Here is a 25,673-nt window from a genome sequence, read left to right as displayed (position 1 = left end):
AAATCCTAGTGGTGGTAACCTTAGGTCCTGGTGAGTGAAGCCAGGTTGAGAAAACTCTAGGGGGTGGTAACCTTAGGTAAGGAGAAGTCTTGGAGGAGTGAACTCCAAGCAAGGTTGATCGGAGCGGTCGACCGGACCAGCGGATCTCGGTAAATCTAGGTTGATCGGTAACGAGAAATCTTGGAGGAGTGAACTCCAAGCAAGGTTGATCGGAGTGGTCGACCGGACCAGCGGATCTCGGTAAATCTCGGTATATCGTGGAAGTCAGGTGGATAGGTCTGGAGGACTTGATCCCTGGGTAGCCGAATACTGAATCCTAGTTGTAGGCTAGGTAAGGGAAATCTCGGTATGTCGTGGAAGTCAGGTGGATAGGTCTGGAGGACTTGATCCCTAGGTAGCCGAATACTGAGTCTTGGTGAGTGAAGCCAAGTGGAGAAAATCCTAGTGGTGGTAACCTTAGGTCCTGGTGAGTGAAGCCAGGTTGAGAAAACCCTAGGGGGTGGTAACCTTAGGTAACGAGAAGTCTTAGAGGAGTGAACTCCAAGCAAGGTTGATCGGAGCGGTCGACCGGACCAGCGGATCTCGGTAAATCTAGGTTTAGGTTTACCATTATTTTCTGTATTACTATTATTGCTGTTGGCTAATATGGTATTGCAGGAAAAGTCTTAGTGGATCAGGCGATCAGACACTGAGTACACAAAAGACCAAACATGTCTGGAGGATCATGTTTGGCAGGTAAGTTAAGGTATGCAACTGGAAGAGCGACAGTGAGGTCGAGTTCCTAAAGGGAATGACCTAAGGTCGCTGATCCAACTAAAGAAACCGAGAAGGTTTCCAAGTTGAGATCAAGACAACCCTAACTGTCATACTCATGCATTATATATTACTGTGCTAACCTTTGTGTTGCAGGGATCCTTTGCTTAATACTTTGTTGCAGGTTTGGCCGGATTGGTCGACCGAACCTGAGGATTGGTCGACCGAACCAAGATGACTCAGCACAGATCAGTTTAATCAGCAACGATCAGATGCAAAAGGAAAATACACTGATCGATCGACCGAACCCGAGGATCGGTCGACCGAACCATCAATATTAAAGGCGCAGTAAATGCAGATCACGATAAATCTCGATGAACAGGGAAGGAGCCTGTTCGGTCGACCGAACAGAGGGATCGGTCGACCGAACCATTGAAGTCCAGTTAATGCAGAATATCGAGCCAGCTGCAGTCTTCATCGAGGAAGGAATGGAGCTGGTTCGGTCGACCAAAAAGAAGGATCGGTCGACCGAACCTCCAGTACTCTTATAAATTGTGGCTCGAAGTCAGAGGCAGTAGAACAACTTTCTGATCAATTCTTGTGCTACTCTGCAAGCTGCTCACGCTACTCATCTTCGTCAGCTCAGCAAGCAACATCGTCCGTGGTACCGACCTAAGCTTCATCTGCAATACATTGTCGGTATAATTTAATTAAAGCTTGCTTTGTACTTTTATTTAAGCAAGATAGTAGGGTGTTACTATCTTGCTCCATTGTACGATTCACTTCTTTCCGAGGATTTCAGAAAGAAGGATTATAGTGCTTTGCCCATCGGTGCGGTCAAGGACCGCGGGCCTTCGAGTAGGAGTCGAGCTAGGCTCCGAATGAAGTAACCGAATTGTGTCTCTTTCTTATTTCAGCTGCACGACTTTGATTTCAAAAGGGTAAAAGAAAAAGTTTTAAACGCGCGATATTCACCCCCCCCCTCTATCGCTTCAAACTATCTATCAGGAAGAAGGCGGTCAAGGCTCAAGGAGGAAGCACACTTCAAGGGGGAGTTTCCAAGGTAAAAAGATATGTATCATTTATTGAGCATACTCCCTTGAACAATGGTAAAAAGCATGCTAAGTCAAGTCTTTATCATTTTAATGCTATTTACCATAAGAATAAAGAGCATGATAGCATTAAGGAAAAACACATGGCTCTCCATGCTAAAACTACCACACCTAGGGTTAGGAAGGTAGATGAAATTTTAGACAAGAACTCTAAGGATTTTATCTACAAGCCTAGAAACAAAAATGCTCATGGACTTAATGGAAAACCAAAAACTAAGGACTTAGTGATGGAAAATCAAGTCTTGAAGTCAAGACTTGACAAATTAGAAAAGACCCTAAAAAGGATGGAAAATATCCTTAAAGATCAAAATGAGCAAAATCTAGGTTTAGGACAACAAGGGTCATCCAAGGGCCATAGAGGTTTGGGATACAAACCTAAAACCAAAAAGGATGTACCTACTTACCATAGAGTTTCATATAGTTATGGAACAAACCCTAGGTCAGTGGTCAAGTCAAGAATACTAGGGAGGTTATTCCTAAGAGTATTTTTGCAGCAAATATGACTAAGACTTCTAAGAAGTCCAAGAAAGTCACAAAGAATGACACAAGGGAAGCAATCCCTAGGGTTGACCTAGAAAATGTGACCAAGGCTTCTAAGAAGTCAAACAAGGTCACTAGGAAGGTATCTAGAGAAGTTATCCCTAGTGAATACCTAGAGCATCCAAGGAGCACCAATAGGTTTTGGGTTCCTAGGAGCATCTTCTCTACCCCATAGATGGGTTAGAGAGTGTCAACTCTAAGTGGAAGGGTAGTTAACCCAATCATGATGAAGTTGACACTCAAGGAACATTTTCAAGGTTATTATTAACCTTTGAAAATGAAAAGGATAAAGGGTTTACTCTTGGAAAGAGTAAAATGTGTCATATTTTGAGAAATCGGATGAAATTTTAAATGACACAATTTGAGAAAATCATAAGAATTGCCAAGTTGGGATTTTGGTATGTTCTTAGAAAGTTAAAGGCAAATTTAAGCCTTAACTCAATTGATTACTCTTTAAAAGAGTAAATTGTGTCAAAATTTGAGGAATATGCTTAATTTAAATTGGCACAAATTAGGAAAAGCAAAAGAAATGTCAAATTTGGTTTTTGACATTCTCTTGGGAAATAGTGGGCAATCTAGGGTTTAAAATTTTAAGTTAGCTAAGGGTTAAGGATACTTAGGTAGGTAATCTAGGTATTTTATTTATGTTAACTTGTCATGCTTTGCTTGCCCATCAAATGCCATGACATCATATTTATTTATTTGTGTTTGCACTCATGCCTTATTATGAAAAACACAAAAATACCATGTCATGTCATCCATACATCATATAGTTATAGGAAATTTTCTTTTGAAAATTATTTCTTTTTGATGTATGCCATAACATCATCATGCATCATTTTAATTCCTTGTTTATTAAGGACAAATGGAATTAATTAACAAGTAACATCCTTGGTGGATGTCTATAATTCAAAAATGCCTAGATAGATATGCATGATCCTTAGATTAGGGCAAAACCAAATTTTACATCTCACAAAGATCCATAAGGTGACTTGTATGTATTTTAGTGCACATTAGATACACGTGAGATGTTAGGATGATGAACAAAACTCAAGATATTGATTTAGTGCATTCTTTTGAGTTTTAAGTTCATCAAAACACATAGTTATGTGTTTTCCCATCATTGGGAAAGCTAACGTACAAGTCATGTGCATTAAGCCCAAGGAACATGGTGGGATATTGGTTTTTGAAAATTGTTTTAAAATGCTGTTGGAAAACCATTGGTGAAGGCTATCGTTTGATAGTAATAACCATTGAATAGTTAGGCACAAACTAGAAGAAAACACTAAAGTTTTTGTAACTTTTCTAGTTTGTGTAAATCTTTGAAAATATGAAGTATTTTCTTATAAAACTATTTTTCCATGATAATATATGCCCTAAATAGTGTCTACACAAAATTTCATGATTTTTAGAATTTTAGGGAATTTTTGGGGAGTTTCTGAATTCACCGCAAGTGAATTTCAGAACTATCAGACATTCAATCGATCACCCGATCGATTGAAGGGTCTCAATCGATCGGGCAATCGATTGAGAGCAAGCTTCTCACGAACAGAAGCTTCCTGGATCGATCCACCGATCGATCCAGCCCTCCTGAATCGATCAGTGGATCGATTCAAGTTGGTTCAATCGATTGGGACCCAACTCCAATCGATTGAGGAAACTGATTTTGGCTGGGAAAACCTGATTTCAGCATTCCAAACCAAGTTTAGTCTAGGAAACCATTCCTAACCCCTCAAAATACATTTGTATACATAAAAAGGATGTTTTCATGTTGAAAACAAGGATGGATTGGTTGAGGAAGACTAAATTGAAGTTTAGGTTGATGTTTGGTTTCAATATTGAATTTTTAAACCTCAAACTTATAAATTTAAGTTTCCTAAAGGTTTAGGGATTCCAAGTCATTGTTGGTGCAATGATAGAAGTTCACGACCATGTCTTTAGGGGGAGTTACTCTTTAAGGACATGAAAATTATTTTTCATACACCTTGGAAGGTGATTAACCTTCTTTAGTAAAAATGCTCAAGGTTGAGCATTTGTTTACAATGGAGAGTGGATATCTTTATTGTTTAAGTTAAAAATACTCAAGGATTGACATTTGTCTACATTGGGGAAGAATGTAGGGTTAAAGAAAAATGAAAGGTATGAGACTTTCATTATCGGGTTGATCACAACGAGTGAAGTTGTAAACAACGTTGAGTAACTCTTCAGGGGGAGAGTTTGTTTTGATGTGTGCCAATAAGGGGAGAAATGTAGGGTTTAAGTTAGGACTTCATTATCTAAGAGGGAGTTTGCCCTCTTAGGAGAAGAATGAAAGGTTTAACTTATGTCTTCATTACCTAGTGGCATGAAGGAGGTTTAGGCTATGAGATTAGCCTAACTTAAATAAGGTATTGTTAAACATCAAAAAGGGGGAGATGTTGGCAGATTGTTGGTGCAATATTCCCCAGGTCAAGGTTGACCTAGTTTGACTGAGCTAGAATTGGGTCAAGCTCGTGTCTTAATGTTTATGTTTTGATGGTTTGACAATACATGTTGACAATACATGTTTGACAATACATGTAGATAACACATGGAGATTGCAGGTGCAATTGTTCATGTGAGGAGATTGTGATGGAGAGTCAAGTAGGTCAAGGTTGACCGGATACTTGACTGGAAAATCCTGGTGAGTGAAGCCAGGTGAAAGTCCTAACTTGGAGATTAGATAAAGGAAGACCTGGTGAGTGAAGCCAGGCAAAAGGAAAATCCTAGTGAGTGAAGCTAGGTGAAAGACCTGGTGAGTGAAGCCAGGCAGAAGAGAAGTCCTAGTGAGTGAAGTTAGGCAGAAGAGAAATCCTGGTGAGTGAAGTCAGGTGAAAGTTCTAGTGAGTGAAGCTAGGTAGAAGTGAAAGTCCTAGTGAGTGAAGCTAAGCAGAAGAGAAATCCTGGTGAGTGAAGTCAGGTGAAAGACCTGGTGAGTGAAGCCAGGCAGAATAGAAATCCTGGTGAGTGAAGCCAGGTGAAAGACCTGGTGAGTGAAGCCAGGCAGACGGGAAGTTCTGGTGAGTGAAGCCACGCAAGGAAAATCTAGATGGATCAAGGATGATCGGACATCTGGTGTTGGGAAGTCCAAGTAGGTCAAAGGGATTGACCGGATACTTGGCACAAGGAAAATACAGATGGATCAAGGATGATCGGACATCTGGTGTTGGGAAGTCCAAGTAGGTCAAAGGGATTGACCGAATACTTGGCATGAGGAAATCCAGATGGGTCAAGGTTGACCAGACATCTGGTGGAAGTTCAAGTGGGTCAAAGGGATTGACCAGATGTTGGTTTAGGGGGTTTTGGACTTGATTTTGGGCAAAATCAAGGAGCTGGATCGATTAGTTGATCGATTGGCTCATGCCCAATCGATCGGTCGATCTATTGGGAGAGTTCCCGTGACAAGCCTTCTCCCAATCGATCAGTGGATCGATTGGGGAGAAGCATCGCGTAAACAGAAGGCCTCCCAATCGATCGACCGATCGATTGAGAGCCTCCAATAGATCAACCGATCGATTGGGAGTCGCGATTCTGCGTGATAAGCCCTGGATCGATCAACCGATCGATCCAGGCATTTCCTGAGAGCACAGAGGCGCTCTGGATCGATCCAAAGCCTCCCCGATCGATTGGGAGCGTTCCAATCGATCAGGATTCGACCGTTGGCGTCATATTTAGCTGCAGGCGTTCGATTCCTTCGGCAAAACTTCACGTATACAGCTCCTATCTTCACAGGCGACTCCACAGCTTCTCCACAGAGCTCTCCACGCCAGATCTTGAAGATTCTTGGAAGTTTTTGTTGGTACAATATCCCTCAGGTCAAGGTTGACCTGGTTGACCAAGCTTGAGTCTTTGTTTGAGTTTCGATGTTTGACAATGCAGTTGTTCATTTTGGGAGATTGCTTGGTGCAATTCCTCTCTGATCAGGGTCTGATCAGGTTGGTTGAAGAAGAGTCAAGTAGGTCAAGGTTGACCAGATACTTGACTGAGAAGTCCTAACTGGGATGTTAGGCAGAAGGAAGTCCTGGTGAGTGAAGTCAGGCAGAAGGAAATCCTGGTGAGTGAAGCCAGGTGAAAATCCTAGTGAGTGAAGCTAGGTGAAAGTCCTAGTGAGTGAAGCCAGATGGAAATCCTAGTGAGTGAAGCTAGGTGAAAGTCCTGGTGAGTGAAGCCAGGCAGAGGAAAATCCTGGTGAGTGAAGCCAGGTGGAAATCCTAGTGAGTGAAGCTAGGTGAAAGACCTGATGAGTGAAGCTAGGCAGAAGATAAGTCCTAGTGAGTGAAGCTAGGCAGAAGAGAAGTCTTGGTGAGTGAAGCCAGGCACAGGGAAATCCAGATGGGTCAAAGTTGACCAGACATCTGGTGAAAGTCCAAGTAGGTCAAAGGGATTGACCGGATACTTGGCAAGAGGAGAAAAGTCCAAGTGGGTCAAAGGGATTGACCAGACACTTGGTGAGGAAGTCCTAGCAGGTCAAGGGTGACCAGATGCTAGGCATGATGTACCAACAGGTCAAGGTTGACCGGATGTTGGTTTGAGGGGCTTGGGACTTGGTTTTGGGCAAAAACCAGCAGCTGGATCGATCAGCCGATCGATTGGCTAGAGCCTAATCGATCGACCGATCGATCGGGGAGTCCCCGCGAGAAGCCTTCGTCCCAATCGATCAGGGGATCGATTGGGAGGCAATCGCGAGTGCACAGAAGCCTGCTGGATCGATCAGTGGATCGATCCAGAGGCCCCAATCAATCAGTGGATCGATTGGGAAGCTGTGATTTGTCGCGATAAGCCCTGGATCGATCCGTTGATCTATCCAAGCAAATTCTCAGAGCACGGAGGCACTCTGGATCGATCAGTGGATCGATCCAAAGCCTCCCCGATCGATTAGGAGCAATCCAATCGATCGGGATCCGATCGTTGGCGCAGATAAAGGCTACAGGCGTGCGATTCATTCGAAAGAACTCTCGGCCATTTCTTCCGATCTTCACCAGCGCTGTCAGCTCTTCTCCACAGGGTTCTCACCGCCAGCTCTTGAAGGTTCTTGGAGGTTTTCCAAGTCAAGAGGCGGATCTACAGCTGAAGAAGAAAGCTAGGGTTAGGGTTTTCTATACTCATTGTAAGCTTTTGCTTGTATTTGTGTATCCTTTCTCTTTCTTCTTGTAGTGTGAACTTGTAGGGCTTCTCCGCCTTCGGTAGTTACCGAAAAGGAGTTTCTTAGTGGAGGTATGTGTGTGTGCGTGGATCCTTGGACTAGTCACCTCTTGTGAGGTGGATACCAAGTAAAATCCATTTGTTAGCGTTGTATGCATTTGTTTCTTTGTATTTCCGCTGCACATCCTTGAAGAAACAAGCAACGAAACACACGAGCACGCGACGAGCTATTCACCCCCCTCTAGCTACTTTTCGGTCCCAACAGTTTTGTCCAAGTCAAGAGGAGAAGAAGAGAAGTTATAGTTAGGACTTTTATTGCACTTCTTGTAAGCTTTTGCTTGTTCTTTACTGCCTTTTTCTTTCTTCTTGTATTGAGAGTCTTGTAGGAATTCTCCGCCTTCAGTAGTTACCGTAAAGGAGTGTTTTATTAGTGGAGGGTGCGCGCGTGTGTGGATCCTTGGATTAGTCACTTCTTGTGAGGTGGATACCAAGTAAATCCTTAAGTGTTAGCGTTGTATATTTTTGTTTCTTGTATTTCCGCTGCACACCACCAAAGAAACAAGCAACAAAGAACACGAAGCGCGCGACGAGCTATTCACCCCCCCTCTAACTACATTTCGGTCCCAACATAGGCTTCTTCATCCTCTTCTTCTCTTGACCCGGATGTGGAGTCTTTTTCTTGCTCCGGTGTCAATGATCTACACTCCCCCTCAATCCTAGAGGTGGAGGCTTCTTCATCTTCGTCTTGTACATGGAACAACGAGTATGCCCTCTCCTTGTCCTCTTCATTGCATTCCTTTGAAGATGAGGCTTCTTGGACTTCTTGTTCTTTGGAAGTTGAGCATCTCTCAACTTCGGAGTCCTCTTGATTTTGATCCATCGAGTCACCTGCTTTGGATTCTTCGTGATTTGGTACAGTGGAGGGGATCTCATGAATCTTAGCCAATTTGCTCCATAGCTCTTTGGCATCCTTGAATTCCCCAACTTGAGCCAAAATATTGCTTGGCAATAAATTGTCCAAAAGCTTGGTCACTTTATTATTTGCGTTACTCCTTTGAACTTGCTCTTGACTCCATTTGCTTTTCTTGAGAGGCTTGCCCTTGGAGTTTGTTGGAGCTTCAAATCCTTCCATGACAGCAAACCATTGTTCTATCTCTATCATCAAGAAATTTTTTATCTTTGATTTTCAAAGATCGAAGCTTGTTGAAATAAATGATGGAGACGCCCTTGTATCGAATCCAAGTCCGTCTTGGAATTTCATTGAAGTTGAGCTTGATAAAATCTTTGACTTGAAGAATTTTGCTCCAACTTCTTCACCCTCTAGCTCTTTACCCCTTCTGGTGATGATTCTGATGAAGAGCAACCTTGCTCTGATACCACTTGTTGGGACCGATTATGTAGCTAAAGGGGGGGTGAATAGCTCAGCGTGATCCTCGTTCTCTTCGTTGCTTGTTTCTTCAATGATATGCAACGGAAATACAAAGAAACAACACACACAATGCTAACTCAAGGATTTACTTGGTATTCACCTCACAAGAGGTGACTAGTCCAAGGATCCACACACTCACGCACCCTCCACTAGTAAAAACACTCCTTTATGATAACTATCAAAGGCTGAGAAGCCCTACAATACTCTCAATACAACAAGAAAGCAAGGGAAGACAAATACAATAAATCTCTTACACGATATGCAAAAAAAACATTAACCCTAGCTTCTTCCTCTTGTTGTAGTCACGCCTCTTGACTTGGATGTCTCTCCAAGATCCTTCAAGAACTGATGGTGAGAGTGGAAAACGCTGTGGAGAAGCTGCTGTGAAGATCGGGAGTGAACAGTGTGAGCTCTACCGAGAGAACAGTTCGCTAGCGGCTTTAATCGACGCCAACGGTCGGATCCCAATCGATTGGATTGCTCCCAATCGATTGGGGAGGCTTTGGATCGATTGGTTGATCGATCCAAAGCGCCTCTGTGCTCTCGGGAAATGCCTGAATCGATCGGCTGATCGATCCAGGGCTTATCGCGCAGAATCGCGACTCTCAATCGATCCACTGATCGATTGGGGGCTCTGGATCGATCGACTGATCGATCCAGAGCTGTTCTGTGCGATCACGCACTTCTCCCAATCGATCCACTGATCGATTGGGAGGAGGCTTGTCGCTAGGGCTGTAAATGAACCAAGCGTTCGTGAACAAGCTTGGTGTTCGTCTTGGTAAGAGCTTATTTATGTTCGTTCAATATGCATTATATTAATTAAACAAACAAGCTTGAACATCTCGTTAAGCTAAACAAACAAGCTTGAACACATATATGTTCAGCTCATCAACGTTCGTAAACAACGTTCGTGAACAGCGTTCGTAAACAACGTTCGTGAACAGCGTTCACGAACAATATTTATTAATAAAATTATTTTCAATATGCTAAATAAACAATAAAATAAATAAATAAATTTAAATTATCAATCTTAATAACTAATCAAACAATTAAAGTTTCAAACAATCAAACAAGCTTGAATTGAGAGCTTGATAACATCTAAACGAACAAAGCTCAAACCAAGCTCAAGCCAAGATCGAACCAAGCTCAACCCAAGCTTGAATTGAGAGCTTGATAACATCTAAACAAACCAAGCTCAAACCAAGCTCGAACCAAGCTCAAGCCAAGCTTGAATTGAGAGCTTGATAACATCTAAACGAACCAAGCTCAAGCCAAGCTTCAAACAAGCTCAAGCTCATAAAAAATAAACCAAGCCAAGCTTGAACACTCATTTCAAAAGCTTGGTTCATTTTAAGCTCGGCTCAGCTTGGCTCAGCTCGGCTCGGTTATCTTATCAAACAAGCTTGAACACCCCAAAGCTCGGCTCGGCTTGTTTACAGCCCTACTTGTCGCGAAGACTCGCCCAATCGATCAGCCAATTGATCGGCTGATCGATCCAGCTCATGATTTCTCCCAAAATCAAGTTTAAAGCCTCCTAAACCAACATCCGGTCAACCATGACCTATTGGTCCATCATGCCTAGCATCCGGTCATTCTTGACCTGCTAGAACTCGCTCACCAAGTGTCCGGTCAACCTTGACTCACTTGGACTTATCTTCACCAGGTGTCCGATCAACCTTGATCCACCTGGATTTCCCGTGCCAAGTATCTAGTCAATCCCTTTGACCTACTTGGACTTCCCAACACCAGATGTCCGATCATCCTTGATCCATCTGGATTTTCCTTGCCTGACTTCACTCACCAGGACTTCCCTTCTGCCTAGCTTCACTCACTAGGACTTTCACCTGGCTTCACTCACCAGGATTTCCTTTTCTGCCTAGTTTCACTCACTAGGACTTTCACCTGACTTCACTCACCAGGATTTTTCTTCTGCCTAGTTTCACTCACTAGGACTTTCACCTGGCTTCACTCACCATGATTTTTCTTCTGCCTAGCTTCACTCACTAGGACTTCCCTTCTGCCTAGCTTCACTCACTAGGACTTTCACCTGGCTTCACTCACCAGGATTTCCATTCTGCCTGGCTTCACTCACCAGGACTTTCACATAGCTTCACTCACTAGGATTTTCCAGTCAAGTATCCAGTCAACCTTGACCTACTTGACTCTCCTTCACAATCTCCCCACATGAACAATTACATCTGCGATCTTCATGTGTTGTCTATATGTATTGTCAAACATCGAAATCTAAACATCAAGACTCAAGCTTGACTCAATTCAAGCTCAGTCAATTTGGTCAACCTTGACCTGGGGAATATTGCACCAACATATATGTGTTTTATTAGTATCGTTTTTATCATGTACTTATTTGTTAAGCTTAGTTATTCATATTTTTAAGTTTGTATTAATAATATTTTAATTTAATGTCATTACTATCTTTATTTGTGTATGTCAATGTAATGGATAATATATTTTAAATTTATGAATATAATTTTTTTAATATTTTATTATATTGTTTTTATGAAATTAGTGATAATTTGTAAATGTAATTATAATTAAAATATATTAAATAAATTTAAATAATAATTTTAATAAATTAAATATTTACAATTATACATAATAAAATTTAAGTATGCTATTAAATACACTTAATTTAAATTTATATTAAATAATAATTATATTTAAATATCCTATAAGTAAAAAACAAAGAAAAAATAATTAAAAATTAATTACATTTGATTTTATTAATTATATAATAAAATTTTAAAAATAAAAAATCTTTCCCACACTAGATATGATAATGTGAATAGTGCATCATCAAACATGGTGTTGCACTTTTCACCACACCATATTTCGTGTGGAATTTAGTATATGGATTGAAGTTTTTTTGGTGCTAATTTGACATTAAATTTGGTGTTTCGATGATAGATTAGAGATGATCTTAGCGTCGGTTCGTCAATGAATTCCTTATTTTCATGATGAAAAAGATGAAATTGCTGGGCTGAATTGGGCTGGATGGCTGGCTACGCCATCGGCTATGAGGCTAGTGCGTGGTTAGAGAATCCAGGTCAACGTATATGACATTTGAAAAAAATCTTGAAGAGATCCTCACGATAGAAGACCGCGTTGTGGAAGGTAAGCGAGTACAGTTGCTTGTAGAGCAGAAGAGCATTTTGGAGAGTAATTGGCGCTAGGGGTGAGTATTCGGTTAATTCGGTTCATAAATTAACCGAATTAATCGAAAATCGATTTAGTGTTGGCTAACCAAATCAAATCAAAGTTTTACTAAAACTGAATTAACCGAATTAGTTACTTCAGTTAACATCGAATTAATTAAATTTATTTAAAATAACAATAAAAAAAATTTATACAAAATTAATATCAAATTAATTGAATTAATCGAATGCTCACACTTAATTGGCGTAGAGAACAAACCGGCTGCTCCAGTCTCAATTAAACTTTTATATATATATATATATATATATATATATGAGATAATAAATCAACAATCCGTTGTAGTGTTGTTGGTTAGGATATTTGGCTGTCATCCAAAGACCTGATTTCGAGTTCCGACAATCGATTTTTTTTTTCCTCCGGCCCTTCCTTTTTTTTGTTGCTTTTTCTATTACGGCATCTCCATAAAACGCCTATAAAATCGCCCCAGCCCTAAGTCTCCAAAGAGGAAGAATGTTGCGGCGTGCGATGGCGAGCTCAGGTGCGGCGGTGCCGTTCTGGAGAGCGGCAGGGATGTCTTACATTAGCTACTCCAACATCTGCGCCTCCCTCGTGAGGTCCTGCCTCAAGGAGCCTGAAAGTCCTAGTGAGTCTCCCCTATCTCTTCTGATCTCCGCTGTAGAACTTCTATGCCCTACGCTTCATCGTTCTATTCGGATCTGCATAAATCTAATTCGCTAACGTCTCGCCATAGCTTGGACATGTTTAATTAGGGTTTTTGATCCATAAGAGAAGTTGTGACTTTGTCTTTAATTAGGGTTTTTTGATCCATAAGAGAAGCTGTGACTTTGTGTTCTTTATCATTCAATTTATTAGTTACAGTGGTACCGATGTTTCAAACCTGCCTTCCATTGTACTAATATCCATTGAATTCCAATGTCTTTCGACCCAGTTCTTTGCATATTGCTTCTAGCCTCTTCCTTTTTCTCACTATAACCTTTTTTGTTATGACCAACGCATTGTACCAAAAAAATTGGACGTCTTCCAATAAACTTACCTTCAATCTTAGTTTGTACAACTTAGCTCGATTTAGTAACTGCCCCAAATTGCTCTTGCTCAATGTAATTAGTGGGCATTTGCTCAATATGGAATAAAATTTCTCTTCGCCTTTAACCAATATATATAATTGTTTCATTCGTTAACTCCTGTAGGTTCACTTTTCTTCTCATGCTAACAAACAGTATATTTACAAAAAACACATATAAATTAGGCTCCACAAGCGACACATTGATAAATTTTACACCTCAGTCATCATTTCAATTTTCTTGGCAACCATTCCACTAGTTGATGTTTTTCCATATGCAGCCTCCACAAACAACTACTGAGATGCATTTAGTTAGTCTCATCACGATTTATGTACAATTCTGCCATCTCTCAATTAAGCTATGAGTTGTAGCCTCACTACTCATCATATGATTGACCTTTCTTGTAGTCAAACTCTCAGGTACTGGTTTGTTTCTTTATCACCCATTTGTTATTCTTGTTAATTAACAATTCTTCTGTTTGTTATGTAAGAGCATTAATGAGTGTTGTGTCGATGGGTCCTTCCTCTTCTATTTTATTTTAAAAAAGAGCAATTGAATTCTCCATCAAACTTATATGGACAGTGACGCATTCATTTTAATTGTTTTGTTCTAGTAAAACTTGTTCAAGTCTTATCATAAAACCTGGAACCATCTCTTCCAATGCAAATGGAAGAAACACACATACACAAACATTATAGTAAAATAGGATAAGACAAATATATACTGTATTCCAACATCATGCATGGAGTGAATTTAACTTTTATATGCTATGAAAATAAAAAATGTCTATATCATACAAGGGACTAGATACCTTGGAACGGTAAAGTTATTGTCATGTGAGTTAGAGGTCACGGATTCGAGTCTCGGAAATAGCCTTTTGCAAAGTAGGATAATAGACTCTGCATTGGCGGGAGCTTTGTACACTAGGCTGCCGTTTATATCATACAAGGGACCACATGTCTTTAGATCGCAGCATTTCCATCTGTGGTTAATGTTGTGGTCTGGTTTTGTCTTCTTGCATGCCATTTTGATTCCATAAAGTAGTTGAAACTGATGTTCCTTTAATCAAACTACCTTGTAACCATAGTGGATGCCTGACATCCTATGTTGGACATTGAGATCCTTGATTCTCCATTAGTGTGTAAAAGTTTGTAGAAAAGTTAAGCATCAGACACCTAGATCCTTACTTTCTGAAAAATTTGTTTTACAGCCCAAGTAATATAGATTTAAGCTAATGAACCTTTATAATTTCTAAAATTGTGATGGTAATTATGCTCATAAAAGTTAAATTACTCTGATAAACTATGATCTGCATTAAACTAGTCTGATAAACAAATAAATATGGTCTGATAAACTAAGAACTTCTATGCCCTACGCTTCATCGTTCTGATCGGATCTGCTTGAATCTAAGTCGCTAACGTCTCGCTATAGCTTGAATATGTTTAATTAGGGTTTTTGATCCATAAGAGAAACTGTGACTTTATGTTTAATTAATATGGTAACACGACTTCCAGAATTGATATGGTTAGGTTAGAGATCAGGCGATTGGTTTCCTAAAGATATATTGTGTTCTGTTCCTCTAAGCAAGTTGAGTCCGACTGATATGACACCTTAGATGTCTTCACCAAATCATCTTTATCATTCAATTTATTGGTTATAGTGGTACCAATGTCTCAAACCAGCCTTCCATAAGTCTAAGATTACTTGAAGTTGGCTATACGAATTGTATCCTGCCATCAACTTTATTTAGAACTATATTGTTCATAATGAAGCATTATACTATGACTGATATTTATGGTTAACAATGGTTTTTGAGATTTTCTCTTACTCTAACTATAGGAGTTAACATAACCAAGAGGATAAAACCACACTACAAACATGATGAAAGGACACCAAGAGTTTCTGAGTAACTCTACCCAATCAAATGAGAACTCCTTAGAAACCCAACCCTATGCCTGCTAGGGGTGTCAATTCGGGTGGGTCAAGCCCGGGTTGGGTCGGGTTGAGTTTTTTTTTTAACCCAACCCGAACCCGAACTTGAACCTGACCAACCCGATCAACCCGAACCCGACCCATATAACCTGAAAATCTGATTCAAAATAATTTTTTTGGATTATTTTCCCTATAATTCTTCACTTTTATCTCATTACTCCATCATTATCATACAAACATGATATATTGATATTAATATACATAAAAACATCTAAATTTTTAAAATAAAATTTGATTTAATCATAAAAAACCCCCACAAAATCCTATATTTAAGTTAACCCGGGTCAACCCGAACCCGATCCGACCCAATTCGAAAATTTTTAACTCTCCAACCCTCCAACCCGAACTCGACCCGAATCCGAAAATGGCCAACCCGAACCTGATTTTTTTCGGATCGACTCGGGTTGGGTCGTCGGGTCAGGTTCATTTTGACACCCAGGTAAGAAAAAAGAGGGGTCATGCAGCCTAAACTAAATTTTGAGATCATACCATATCATCTTTCATATACATCATAAGGCATGACTTACCTCCATATTGAAGGTGCAGAATGAAAGTCAACAAAAATAACATTAGGAAAAACTCACAAGTATCCAAATCATTCCAACACTATGATCTACATAATCATCTTATGCTTAGCAACTAGATCATGCAATTGAATATAATGTAAGACAATGACAAATGACATAAGATATAATTCACAAGGCAACCATTAGATTGAGTTACAATACCCCCTGCTGACCGCCAAAAAAAACCAAAAAAAGAAAAATACCTATATCAGAATCTGGCCTAAGAACAGTCTTGTTTCTTAACAGCTCAGGTGGAATTAAACCTCCACTCTCGTGGGAGTCAAGGGTGCAAAACCTTCGCTGTGCCAAAGAATGAATCCATACATTATTCAAACCTTAATGAAAAACTGAAACTAAAACTAAAAAAGAAAACTGTCAAAAAAACTCTCACAAACCATAAAGGAAGAGCCATTCTGCAGAGAGAACGTTCGAGGGAATTGTATAGGAAAATCTCCTAGATTGCTGCAGATTGTTGAATGTTATTCGGGCCGGATTCCACATTTTTATTCTATCTATGAGCTCTTCAATTGTTGGTGAAACCTCAGTGTAAATGCTCGTGCAGTGACAGGAGTAAGTTGGTGGGGAGGTTGCAGTATAGAACTCTGAATCACTTAAACAAAGACCGATGTGCTCGTCCAAGTCTTCTTATTACATCTATGGTCTCAAACATACATGTGATATGTTATATTGAGAGTAGTTATTTTTTACATTTCCGATCGAGTTATTGTTATCAATAGATTGCTACTATATAACAATCGATTGGTAGAATATATTCATAGCCACAGAACCATTTCAAATCAATTGGGAGCATGATCAGAAACGTGTTAAAAAAAATACATTGCTGTCAATATAATGTATCAAATTAATATTTGAGGACATAAATGTATTAAGGAGATTTAGATAAATATCAATTGGGAACAGCTCGGCCTAACAAAGTAGAAGTCAGACCAATACATGTTCCAATCAGTGCCAACAATGTGACAGAATTCTCTTGAACTCCATCATGTTGCATTGCCTGGAAAAGTCGCAGCGATTGTTGCACGTCGTCGCTCCAACCGTCCTCGACATCTTCTGCGGCAACTTAGACCGGCGTTCCTCGGTCGAGCAATAGCAGCAACCCGACCGTCGAGTTATGTCGAGACACAGCAGTTTCAACCATCGAGTATAGTCCTCAGCTTCTTCGGGCAAACTGACAACAACAACGGGTTCCGACGTTTCGAGGTCGGCAGAGCTCCACAGTCGGGTAAGTGCTAACTTTGCGTGTATCATCAACAAAATTCCTTTTTTTTGTTCCATGGTCTAGTGTTCTTGATTTTGAAGGTTGTTATTTTTTAGAATCTGGTGTTTTATTTTGCATGTTTGGTTGATTGTGTTAGACTTTGTAAAGATAAAATTTTCTGCCTTGTTGAATCTGTTTCCTGTACAACAGATTTACCTGTTGCGAACAAAGGAATTAACACAGATTCTATCGTCAGAACTATGAATCACCATGGATAATAAAATGAGTGTGACTTCGATGTCAACAAACTATGTAGGTTCCAATTCTTCCTGCAAAAGTTGTTTAGCAACTTGCAGGGAAGCACCAAGTAATAAATAACAAACATTCCCGATTTAAACGGTCCTCCTGACGTGAAAAATATTAAAATAATATCCAAATGAAGTCTACAAATTATTTTGAAGACCCTTCAATTTAGTGATGAATTAAGAAAATTTTGACGAATAAATATATAAAAATTTTTTTTAAAAATAAAACAAAGATATTGGATATTTGAAATATATAAATAATTTTAGTATTTTTTTTAATATGCAAGTTGGGATTCAAATCTTTATCCCTTTAAGTCTCTAACAACCCAACGAGACACACTAGTCATAAATATCTTCACAACTATTTATGATTTAAAATACTAGTCATAAATACCTTCACAACTATTTATTATTTAATTTTAAAATAGTAATTATTTTAAATATTAGAATTATCATTTAATTTAAAAATAGTAATTATTTTAAATATTAAAATATTGAATTAGCATGACTTCAATAGGCACGGAAGAACCATCAAGTCGGTATTAAATGGATTCGAAATCGACTCGAATATTAAACGAGTTGGCTCGAGTTCAATCAAATTTGTGCTCGAGTCAAGTTTTGATCGAGCTGCTCATGAGCGACTCGATTCATTTGCACCTCTATTTTGAACTATAAACAATTTAATTTCCTTTTTTTATTCTAAGTAAACAATTTAATGGATTATCTCACATGATTGGTAGGAATGGTCACGATGGCTTTTATATATATATATATATATATATATATATATATATATATATATATATTTAAAAATTTAACTTAATTAAATTTTTTTAGTTTATATTTTATGTGTAAACTATTTGTAGTTTGAGAATTATGAAAATAATAAGATATTAAATATTTAAGGATGTACTAATAAGTCTAAAATACTAAATAATATAAAGAATAAATAATAAATCTTATATAGATAGAGAGAGAAGGGATCATAATAATTAAAACTAATTGTAATTTAATTTAATTTAGTTTATTTAGAATAATAATATGATTAATAGTTAATAAGAAAATAAATTTATATGATCATAATAAATTTTTTAGATTTAAAAAAAATTAAAATGAATTTTTATTATATTTTAGTGTGATATATAGGCTTTGATATTTTAATGTGAATTTAAACATAACACCCTTTGTTTATTAATTAAAATCTAAATTCTAAGTTTATAAAACCATCGCAAGTTCCCAACTGTCCCATACACCTGAACCCTAAACAACCACCGACGCCGCCTCCTCGCGCTCGCGATGTCGGATCAGCCCACGACGGGAGCGTCTCCGACGTCGTTGTTCGATTCCTCCGGAGGTAATCATCACCGTTCCCTGATCCGTTCCGTTCCAACCGTTTTTACCGTTATAACGTCCAAGAACGCCGTCCCACAGCAACTGACGTTATGCACCAGAAAATTGGAACGGCGTGAGGTGTTCCCGTGCTAGAACGTCCGTTCCGGCCTTTCCACTGCCGTTCCGACGAACTCACCTTCCTCAATTAAAATAAATAAGCACAGAAAGGATTCCTTTCTTTTTTCTTAGGGATTCTTTTCTTTCTTGATTCCTTTCCCTTTTCAATCAACACCTCCAAGTAAACAAAGCAATAGCGATTGTGTTTGTTTTGGTATAATTAGTGAGATTGATTTCTGAAATGTGGATAGAGTCATTAGATGGCACCATAACCATGATTCAATGGTTTCATTTTTTGAAACTTGAAATTTGTGTAACCAATGCTGGATAGCGGATAATAGGTTTCCATCAAATATTCTCATAAATTTGTAGAATTTATGCTTAATGAAGAGCATATATTAGATATTGTCATTCAGTTGAGACACGTTGAAGACTTTGTTCTTTGAATTAATATTCGCCAAACCTCTTACTTAGTGAACGTCCATAACAATGCAAGAACACTTTGTTAATTTGCATTACATTCAGACATTGATATAATGGATTGATTCTGATTGACAAAAAAAAATCTTTGATAATTAATTAAAGTTGTTTAGCTAGTCTACCTATTTCATGTTGACGTTTACTTTTAGATTACCAAAATATAACTTTAAATTAAAGGAAGATTATGTAAAACTAGGGTAGTCCCATTAAAGAATTGGAGCCATCGTGGAAACTATTGTAAATTAAATTATGTAAGTAATTATTTCAAAACATAATGGATAGTCATACGAGAGACCTTCAGCCAACCTATGCTCTGAATGAGTCAGGTGATGTATCCAACTAAGTTAACAAGGAAATGAATGTAACTAGAGTGTTATGGATCTTTGGCTTTATACTTTTTGGTAGTAAATAATTATTGATATTTCGTCTCTATTTCAAAACTTGCTTAAAAATTAATTTTAGACGACCACTTGTTTATCCCCTAAATTTTGTTTTGGGATGCAGATCGCTGCTCCACGTTACTCCTAAACGCAACACTGTGGGTTTCATACTGCAACCTCCCCACCAACTTACTCCTGTCACTGCACGAGCATTTACGCTGAGGTTTCACCAACAATTGAAGAGCTCATAGATAGAATAAAAATGTGGAATCTTTCCCGAGTAACATTCAACAATCTGCAGCAATCTAGGAGACTTTCCTATGCAATTCCCTCGACTATTTTCTCTCTGCAGAATGACTCTTCCTTTATGGTTTGTGAGAGTTTTTTTGACAGTTTTTTTTTTTGAGTTTAGTTTCAAGTTTTTCATTAAGGTTTGAATAATTTATGGATTCATTCTTTGGCACAGCGAAGGTTTTGCTCCCTTGACTCCCACGAGAGTGGAGGTTTAATTCCACCTGAGCTGTTAAGAAACAAGACTGTTCTTAGGTCAGATTCTGATATAGGTATTTTTCTCTTTTTGGTTTTTTTTTGGCTGTGTCTGTGTGGTCAGCAGGGGGGTATTGTAACTCAATCTAATGGTTGCCTTGTGAATTATATCTTATGTCATTTGTCTTTGTCTTACATTATATTCAATTGCATGATCTAGTTGCTAAGCATAAGATGATTATGTAGATCATAGTGTTGGAATGATTTGGATACTTGTGAGTTTTTCCTAATGTTATTTTTGTTGACTTTCATTCTACAACTTCAATATGGAGGTAAGTCATGCCTTATGATGTATATGAAAGATGATATGGTTCATGATCTCAAAATTTAGTTTGGGCTGCATGGCCCCTCTTTTTTCTTACCTCTAAATTTGCAGGCATAGGTTTGGGTTTCTAGGGAGTTCTCATTTGATTGGGTAGAGTTGCTCAGAAACTCTTGGTGTCCTTTCATCGTGTTTGTAGTGTGGTTTTATCCTCTTGGTGTTTTATTAATGTTCATGATGTGATTCTTTACTGTTGTAGTTGCTTCAGAGTACTGTTGAATTTATTTCATGCTATTGGTGCAATCTGTTGTTGATTTAACATTGTTGATGTTCCTCTATAATATTTCCAACTCAGTTTTAGCCTATTGGTGTTATGTTAATGATTTTCTAGTCTGGTTTATTGTTGATGTTCATATATAGTGTTTTCTTGTGTGGTTTTATATTGTTGGTGTCATCGATATATATTACACAGATCAAGCAAATTGTTTAGTAAAGAATTTTTGTAATTGTATTATGGAATGCCATGAAACTGTCAATGCCCATCATGCTCAAATGAAAAGGTCCAGAGTTATGTTAGCCCCTATAGTCAGTGTAAGAGAAAATCTCAAAAACCATTGTTGACCATAAATATCAGTCGTAGTATAATGCTTCATTATGAACAATATAGTTCTAAATAAAGTTGATGGCAGGATACAATTCGTATAGCCAACTTCAAGTAATCTTAGACTTATGGCTTGCTGCTGTATAACAGCATAAAAACAAGGCCTTTACTATTTCTTATATCATCTTCATCTGCATTTTCTTCTCACGTGTGTTATTTATTTATTTATTTTCAATTACATTACTGTCTAAGTTTTTGTTAGTTAAAAGAATAGGTTATTGTGGAATTCCCAGTTTGTTTATCTAATGCAATGACAATTTCTTGTGTGACAGTGGCAACCATTGCTTTAGAGAAAAGTCATTCTAGTTTGGATATCTTATTCAGAGACAGAAAGTATTCTTCCAATTAGCAATCATTTCTGTCAACTACGTTATGAAATCATTTACACAATATCTTACATTTTCTTGTGAATCCTCATTTGTGTCTATGACATATTTTAGGATTAAATTGCATTGTGTTCTCATCTGAATATGCTTCAGTCATTTAAAGAAGCTTTCTATATATATATATATATTTTTTTTTTTATCTTTTTTGTACTTTAAATATGATTTCAATTTGCAGGGAAATATGCTGATCTAGTAACAAGAGTGACAAACTTCCATTGCGAGGACAAAGGCTTGATGGTCTTGGCTGGTGATGTGTTTGATGCCCCTATTAGGAAGGATATTGTCCAACGTGTTGTGAGATGGCAGCTTGCTAAGAGGCAGCAGGTATCATATGATTCTCAAGCTTGGAAATTTGTTGCATGTTTTATTTTATGTATCTTCAACATTGTAGTATGTTATTTGTGGTTAACTTAGTATTCCTTTTCCAGTGATTTGATTTCTATAGGGTACACTTGTTTTCTATTTATTATTGAAATTGATTATGTGAAGTGGGGAGAAGACACAATTATTGATTTATAATATATGCTGCATATGCTTACTATATTTCACAACTTTAAATGTGTTTCATGTTGTATAATTGTTTGTTCACCTGAAGCCCACAAACTTTTTCATTTCTTGACTATCATCACCAGAGACGTCGCAATCAAATTGGTATTTAGTTATGTCGCATTGTCTAGAGCTAGTCTGCCATTTCTTTTTCCCATCATTGCTCATCATGTGCTTCTCAGGGTACACATTCAACAAAAACTATTAGTGATGTAAGTGGGACTGGTAGAAAAGCATACCCGCAAAAAGGAACTGGAAGGGCAAGGCATGGTTCTTTGCGTGCCCCTCAGGTGTATATCGTATTTCTTTAAAATGCTTCTGTGGAGTTCTTGTTCTTCATTCTAAGAGTGTTTGATCTAACTACTTGTTCTTTTTAACAGTTTAGGCATGGTGCCACCATGCATGGACCTAAACCACGGAGTCATGCTTTCAAGCTGCAAAAGAAGGTTCGGCGATTGGGATTAAAAATTGCTCTATCTGCTCGAACAGCTGAAGGCAAGGTTAGTCTGTGGCCTTCTTTTTCACCTCCTTTACTACCTTACCTTTTGCATGGGCTTGTGAAGGTCATCTGTCAAGTGCATTATTTGTTCTAAACTAAATTTAATGTCTGCATACTCTCTTGTGAATCGATTAATAGTCACGGCGCATGTTTGGTGATTTCAACAGCTTATTGTTTTTGAGGATCTGGAAGTCCCAAGCCACAAGACGAAGAACATTGTGAACTATCTTGCCCAACTGGAAAACACAAGGAAGGTTTTATTGGTTGATGGTGGCCCCATAGATGACAAACTTAAGTTGGCAACGAGAAATCTGCAATATGTCAATGTATTACCTTCCATTGTAAGTAGCAACCAACCATATTTTTTTTACCTTCGTCTAGTGTATTGTGAATGAAGGGGCTGACACACAAGCTGTGTCGAGATTTTGCTCTCCTTTCTGGTTCAGTTGTTTAAATTATGCAAAATCATGCAGGGCTTGAATGTCTACAGTATCTTATTGCATGACACACTTGTGATGACTCGAGATGCCGTAAGCCACATTGTTGAGCGGATGCACACTCCCATTAATCGTTGATGCAGTTGTAGCTGAAATGAACATTCATCTGCTCAAGATCGATTCACATCAAATGTTTATTTGATGCTCTGACTAATCAGTTGTCAGATCAAACAAAGATTCATGTTGGATAACTTTTTTGTTTTCTCCAGTACGAGTAGCTAATAAAGGCAGAGACTATTTTAGTTGTATGTTTTGTATTCAGAAACGTGTCAAGCTTTTGAAAAACAAAAGATTGGACCAAATTGTCTTATGTTTAAAGTCTATCATGCACAAAAGATTACACTCGGCCGCTCCTCAATGTGTTCTATGTCGAACTACACATAGCTGCATCTTTGTCATCTGTTGTGTCTATGTTTTCTAATCTGGGTTGACGGTGTCGATGAAGATGGCAGCGGATAGATATCCATATTTTTTTTTATATATTTTACTCATTTTATTAAACACTAAATTTATTTATTTATTATTATTAATTTTTAGGTTGCTTGAGATATTTAGTTTTGGTTAACTAATCTTGAGAATGATTAATCTGGTTTTATAAAAGTTTCTCATGACCATCAACGTGGACACTGCACGAGCCTCCTACAATTGTGTAATCCGAGGCATTAATAGAGGACTCAACATTGAATGTTGGAATGAATAACCTTCAGGACTATTTATCCCCATTAATGAATATTAAGAGAGCATTCTCTGCACAGTAACAAACTGTCCAGAGGATTCGACCTCGGGCATTAAACATTAAATTTAAATTGTTTAAATAGATGTAATAGGAAATAAATTTAAATTGTTTGAATAGATGTAATAAAAAATAGTAGTAGCGGTAAGCATCAACAATTTTAATTAAATTTAAATTCAGTTTGGTAGATTTATAAAAATAGATCAGGATTGATTCCTAACGAAATCAATAGAAATATTCTTCTTATATGATAGTCAATTCGATTTACTATCAGTAATATAGTCAGGATCTTCAACTATCATAGGCTAAATCATGAACCGTTGATGCCAGAAAGAGCATAGGGCAATGGACGCCATTGAATGCCGCGCTTCTCAGTCGACGAAAAAGGAATTGGGAGGACAATTTAGCCCAACATTGGACTATGATTTAATGCCGGTTTGCCAATGAATTCCTTATTTTCCATGATGAAAAGGATGAAATTGCTGGGCTGGCTGGCTACGCCATCGGCTGAGGCCAGTGCGATAGGAGAGAGCGTTCTGGAAGGTGAGGGAGTACAGTTGCTCGTAAAAGGCGGATCCTCTAGTCCCGGATCTCTGAATCAGTCTTGATCCCTTACTTATTTATTAGTTGGATAGATTGGATCTCACTTGTTTAATATGTGGGATCCACTTCATCTACCCAATGAATAAATAAGATTTCTTCTAGTCCAGAAATTTTACATATCCTCTAACTTCCTTCTTTTGGTGAGTAATTGGAGTAGAGAACAAAGTGGTTGATGTCTCAGATAAAATTATATATTAATAAATATATATATATGATAACGAATCAGGATTCCGTTGTAGTCTAGTTGGTTAGGATATTCAGCTCTCACCCGAAAGACCCGGGTTCGAGTCCCGGCAACGGAATTTTTTTTGCTTCGGCCCTTCTTTTTTTCGTTGCTTTTTCTATTACGGCCCGTCCATAAAACTCCTATAAAATCGCCCCAGCCCCAAGTCGGTGATCTCGCACTTTCCAAAGAGGAAGGAGAACAATTGTGTTGCGGCGTGCGATGGCGAGCTCAGGTGCGGCGGTGCCGTTCTGGAGAGCGGCAGGGATGACTTACATTAGCTACTCCAACATCTGCACCTCCCTCGTGAGGTCCTGCCTCAAGGAGCCCCACCGATCGAATGCGGCCAATCGGGAAAAGGTCCACTTCGCCATCTCCAAGTGGTCCAACGGCAAGCCTGAAAGTCCTAGTGAGTCTCCCCTATCTTTTTTGATGTAGAACTTCTATGCCCTACGCTGCATCGTTCTGTTCGGATCTGCAGATATCTTCATCAAATCATCTTTATCATTCAATTTATTGGTTACAGTGGTGCTAATGTCTCAAATCAGCCTTCCATTGTACTAATATCCATTGAGTTCCAATGTCTTTCGACCCAGTTCTTTGCATATTGCTTCTAGCATCTTCCCTTTTCTCACTATATCCTTTTTTTGTTATGACCAACCCTTTGTTCCAAGAAAATTGGACATCTTCCAATAAACTTGCTTTCCATCTTAGTTTATACAACTTAGCTCGATTTAGTAACTACCCCTAATTGCTCTTGCTCAATGTAATTAGTGGACATTTGCTCAATATGGAATAAAATTTCTCTTCGCCTTTAACCAATATATACAATTGTTTCATTCGTTAACTCCTGTAGGTTCACTTTTCTTCTCATGCTAACAAATAGTATATTTACAAAAAACACATATAAATTAGGCTCCACAAGCGACACATTGATAAATTTTACCCCTCAGTCATCATTCCAATTTTCTTGGCAACCTTTCCACTAGTTGATGTTTTTCCACATGCAGCCTCCACAAACAACTACTGAGATGCATTTAGTTAGTGTCATCACTATTTATGTACAATTCTGCCAT

General features: G+C 38.4%; 1 protein-coding gene and 1 non-coding gene across 7 annotated transcripts; both read left to right on the top strand.

The window, feature by feature from the left end:
• Positions 1-12,524: 12,524 nt before the first annotated feature.
• LOC121969610 (50S ribosomal protein L4-like) lies at positions 12,525-23,378 on the top strand. Of its 6 annotated transcripts, none has more exons than XM_042519801.1 (9): positions 12,525-12,811; positions 16,833-17,051; positions 19,766-20,011; positions 20,102-20,204; positions 21,672-21,820; positions 22,225-22,332; positions 22,423-22,542; positions 22,709-22,882; positions 23,015-23,378. In XM_042519801.1, exons 3-9 carry the CDS (start codon positions 19,904-19,906, stop codon positions 23,114-23,116), a joined length of 864 nt encoding a protein of 287 aa, XP_042375735.1. In that variant the 5' UTR covers positions 12,525-12,811; positions 16,833-17,051; positions 19,766-19,903; the 3' UTR covers positions 23,117-23,378. The 6 variants fall into 6 exon arrangements, with proteins under 6 accessions (XP_042375735.1, XP_042375734.1, XP_042375732.1 ...); XM_042519800.1 differs by having other exon boundaries at positions 16,793-17,051; XM_042519798.1 differs by having other exon boundaries at positions 16,371-17,051.
• A 1,225-nt stretch (positions 23,379-24,603) lies between these two features.
• TRNAE-CUC lies at positions 24,604-24,676 on the top strand. Its single transcript has one exon. It is a non-coding gene; the product is annotated as a tRNA-Glu (tRNA).
• Positions 24,677-25,673: the final 997 nt, after the last annotated feature.

The sequence above is a fragment of the Zingiber officinale genome, chromosome 4A (genome assembly GCF_018446385.1).
Source record: "Zingiber officinale cultivar Zhangliang chromosome 4A, Zo_v1.1, whole genome shotgun sequence".
Lineage (NCBI taxonomy): Eukaryota > Viridiplantae > Streptophyta > Magnoliopsida > Zingiberales > Zingiberaceae > Zingiber > Zingiber officinale.
Note: the sequence above shows the minus strand (reverse complement) of the source record. Positions and strands in the feature narration are given on the sequence as shown.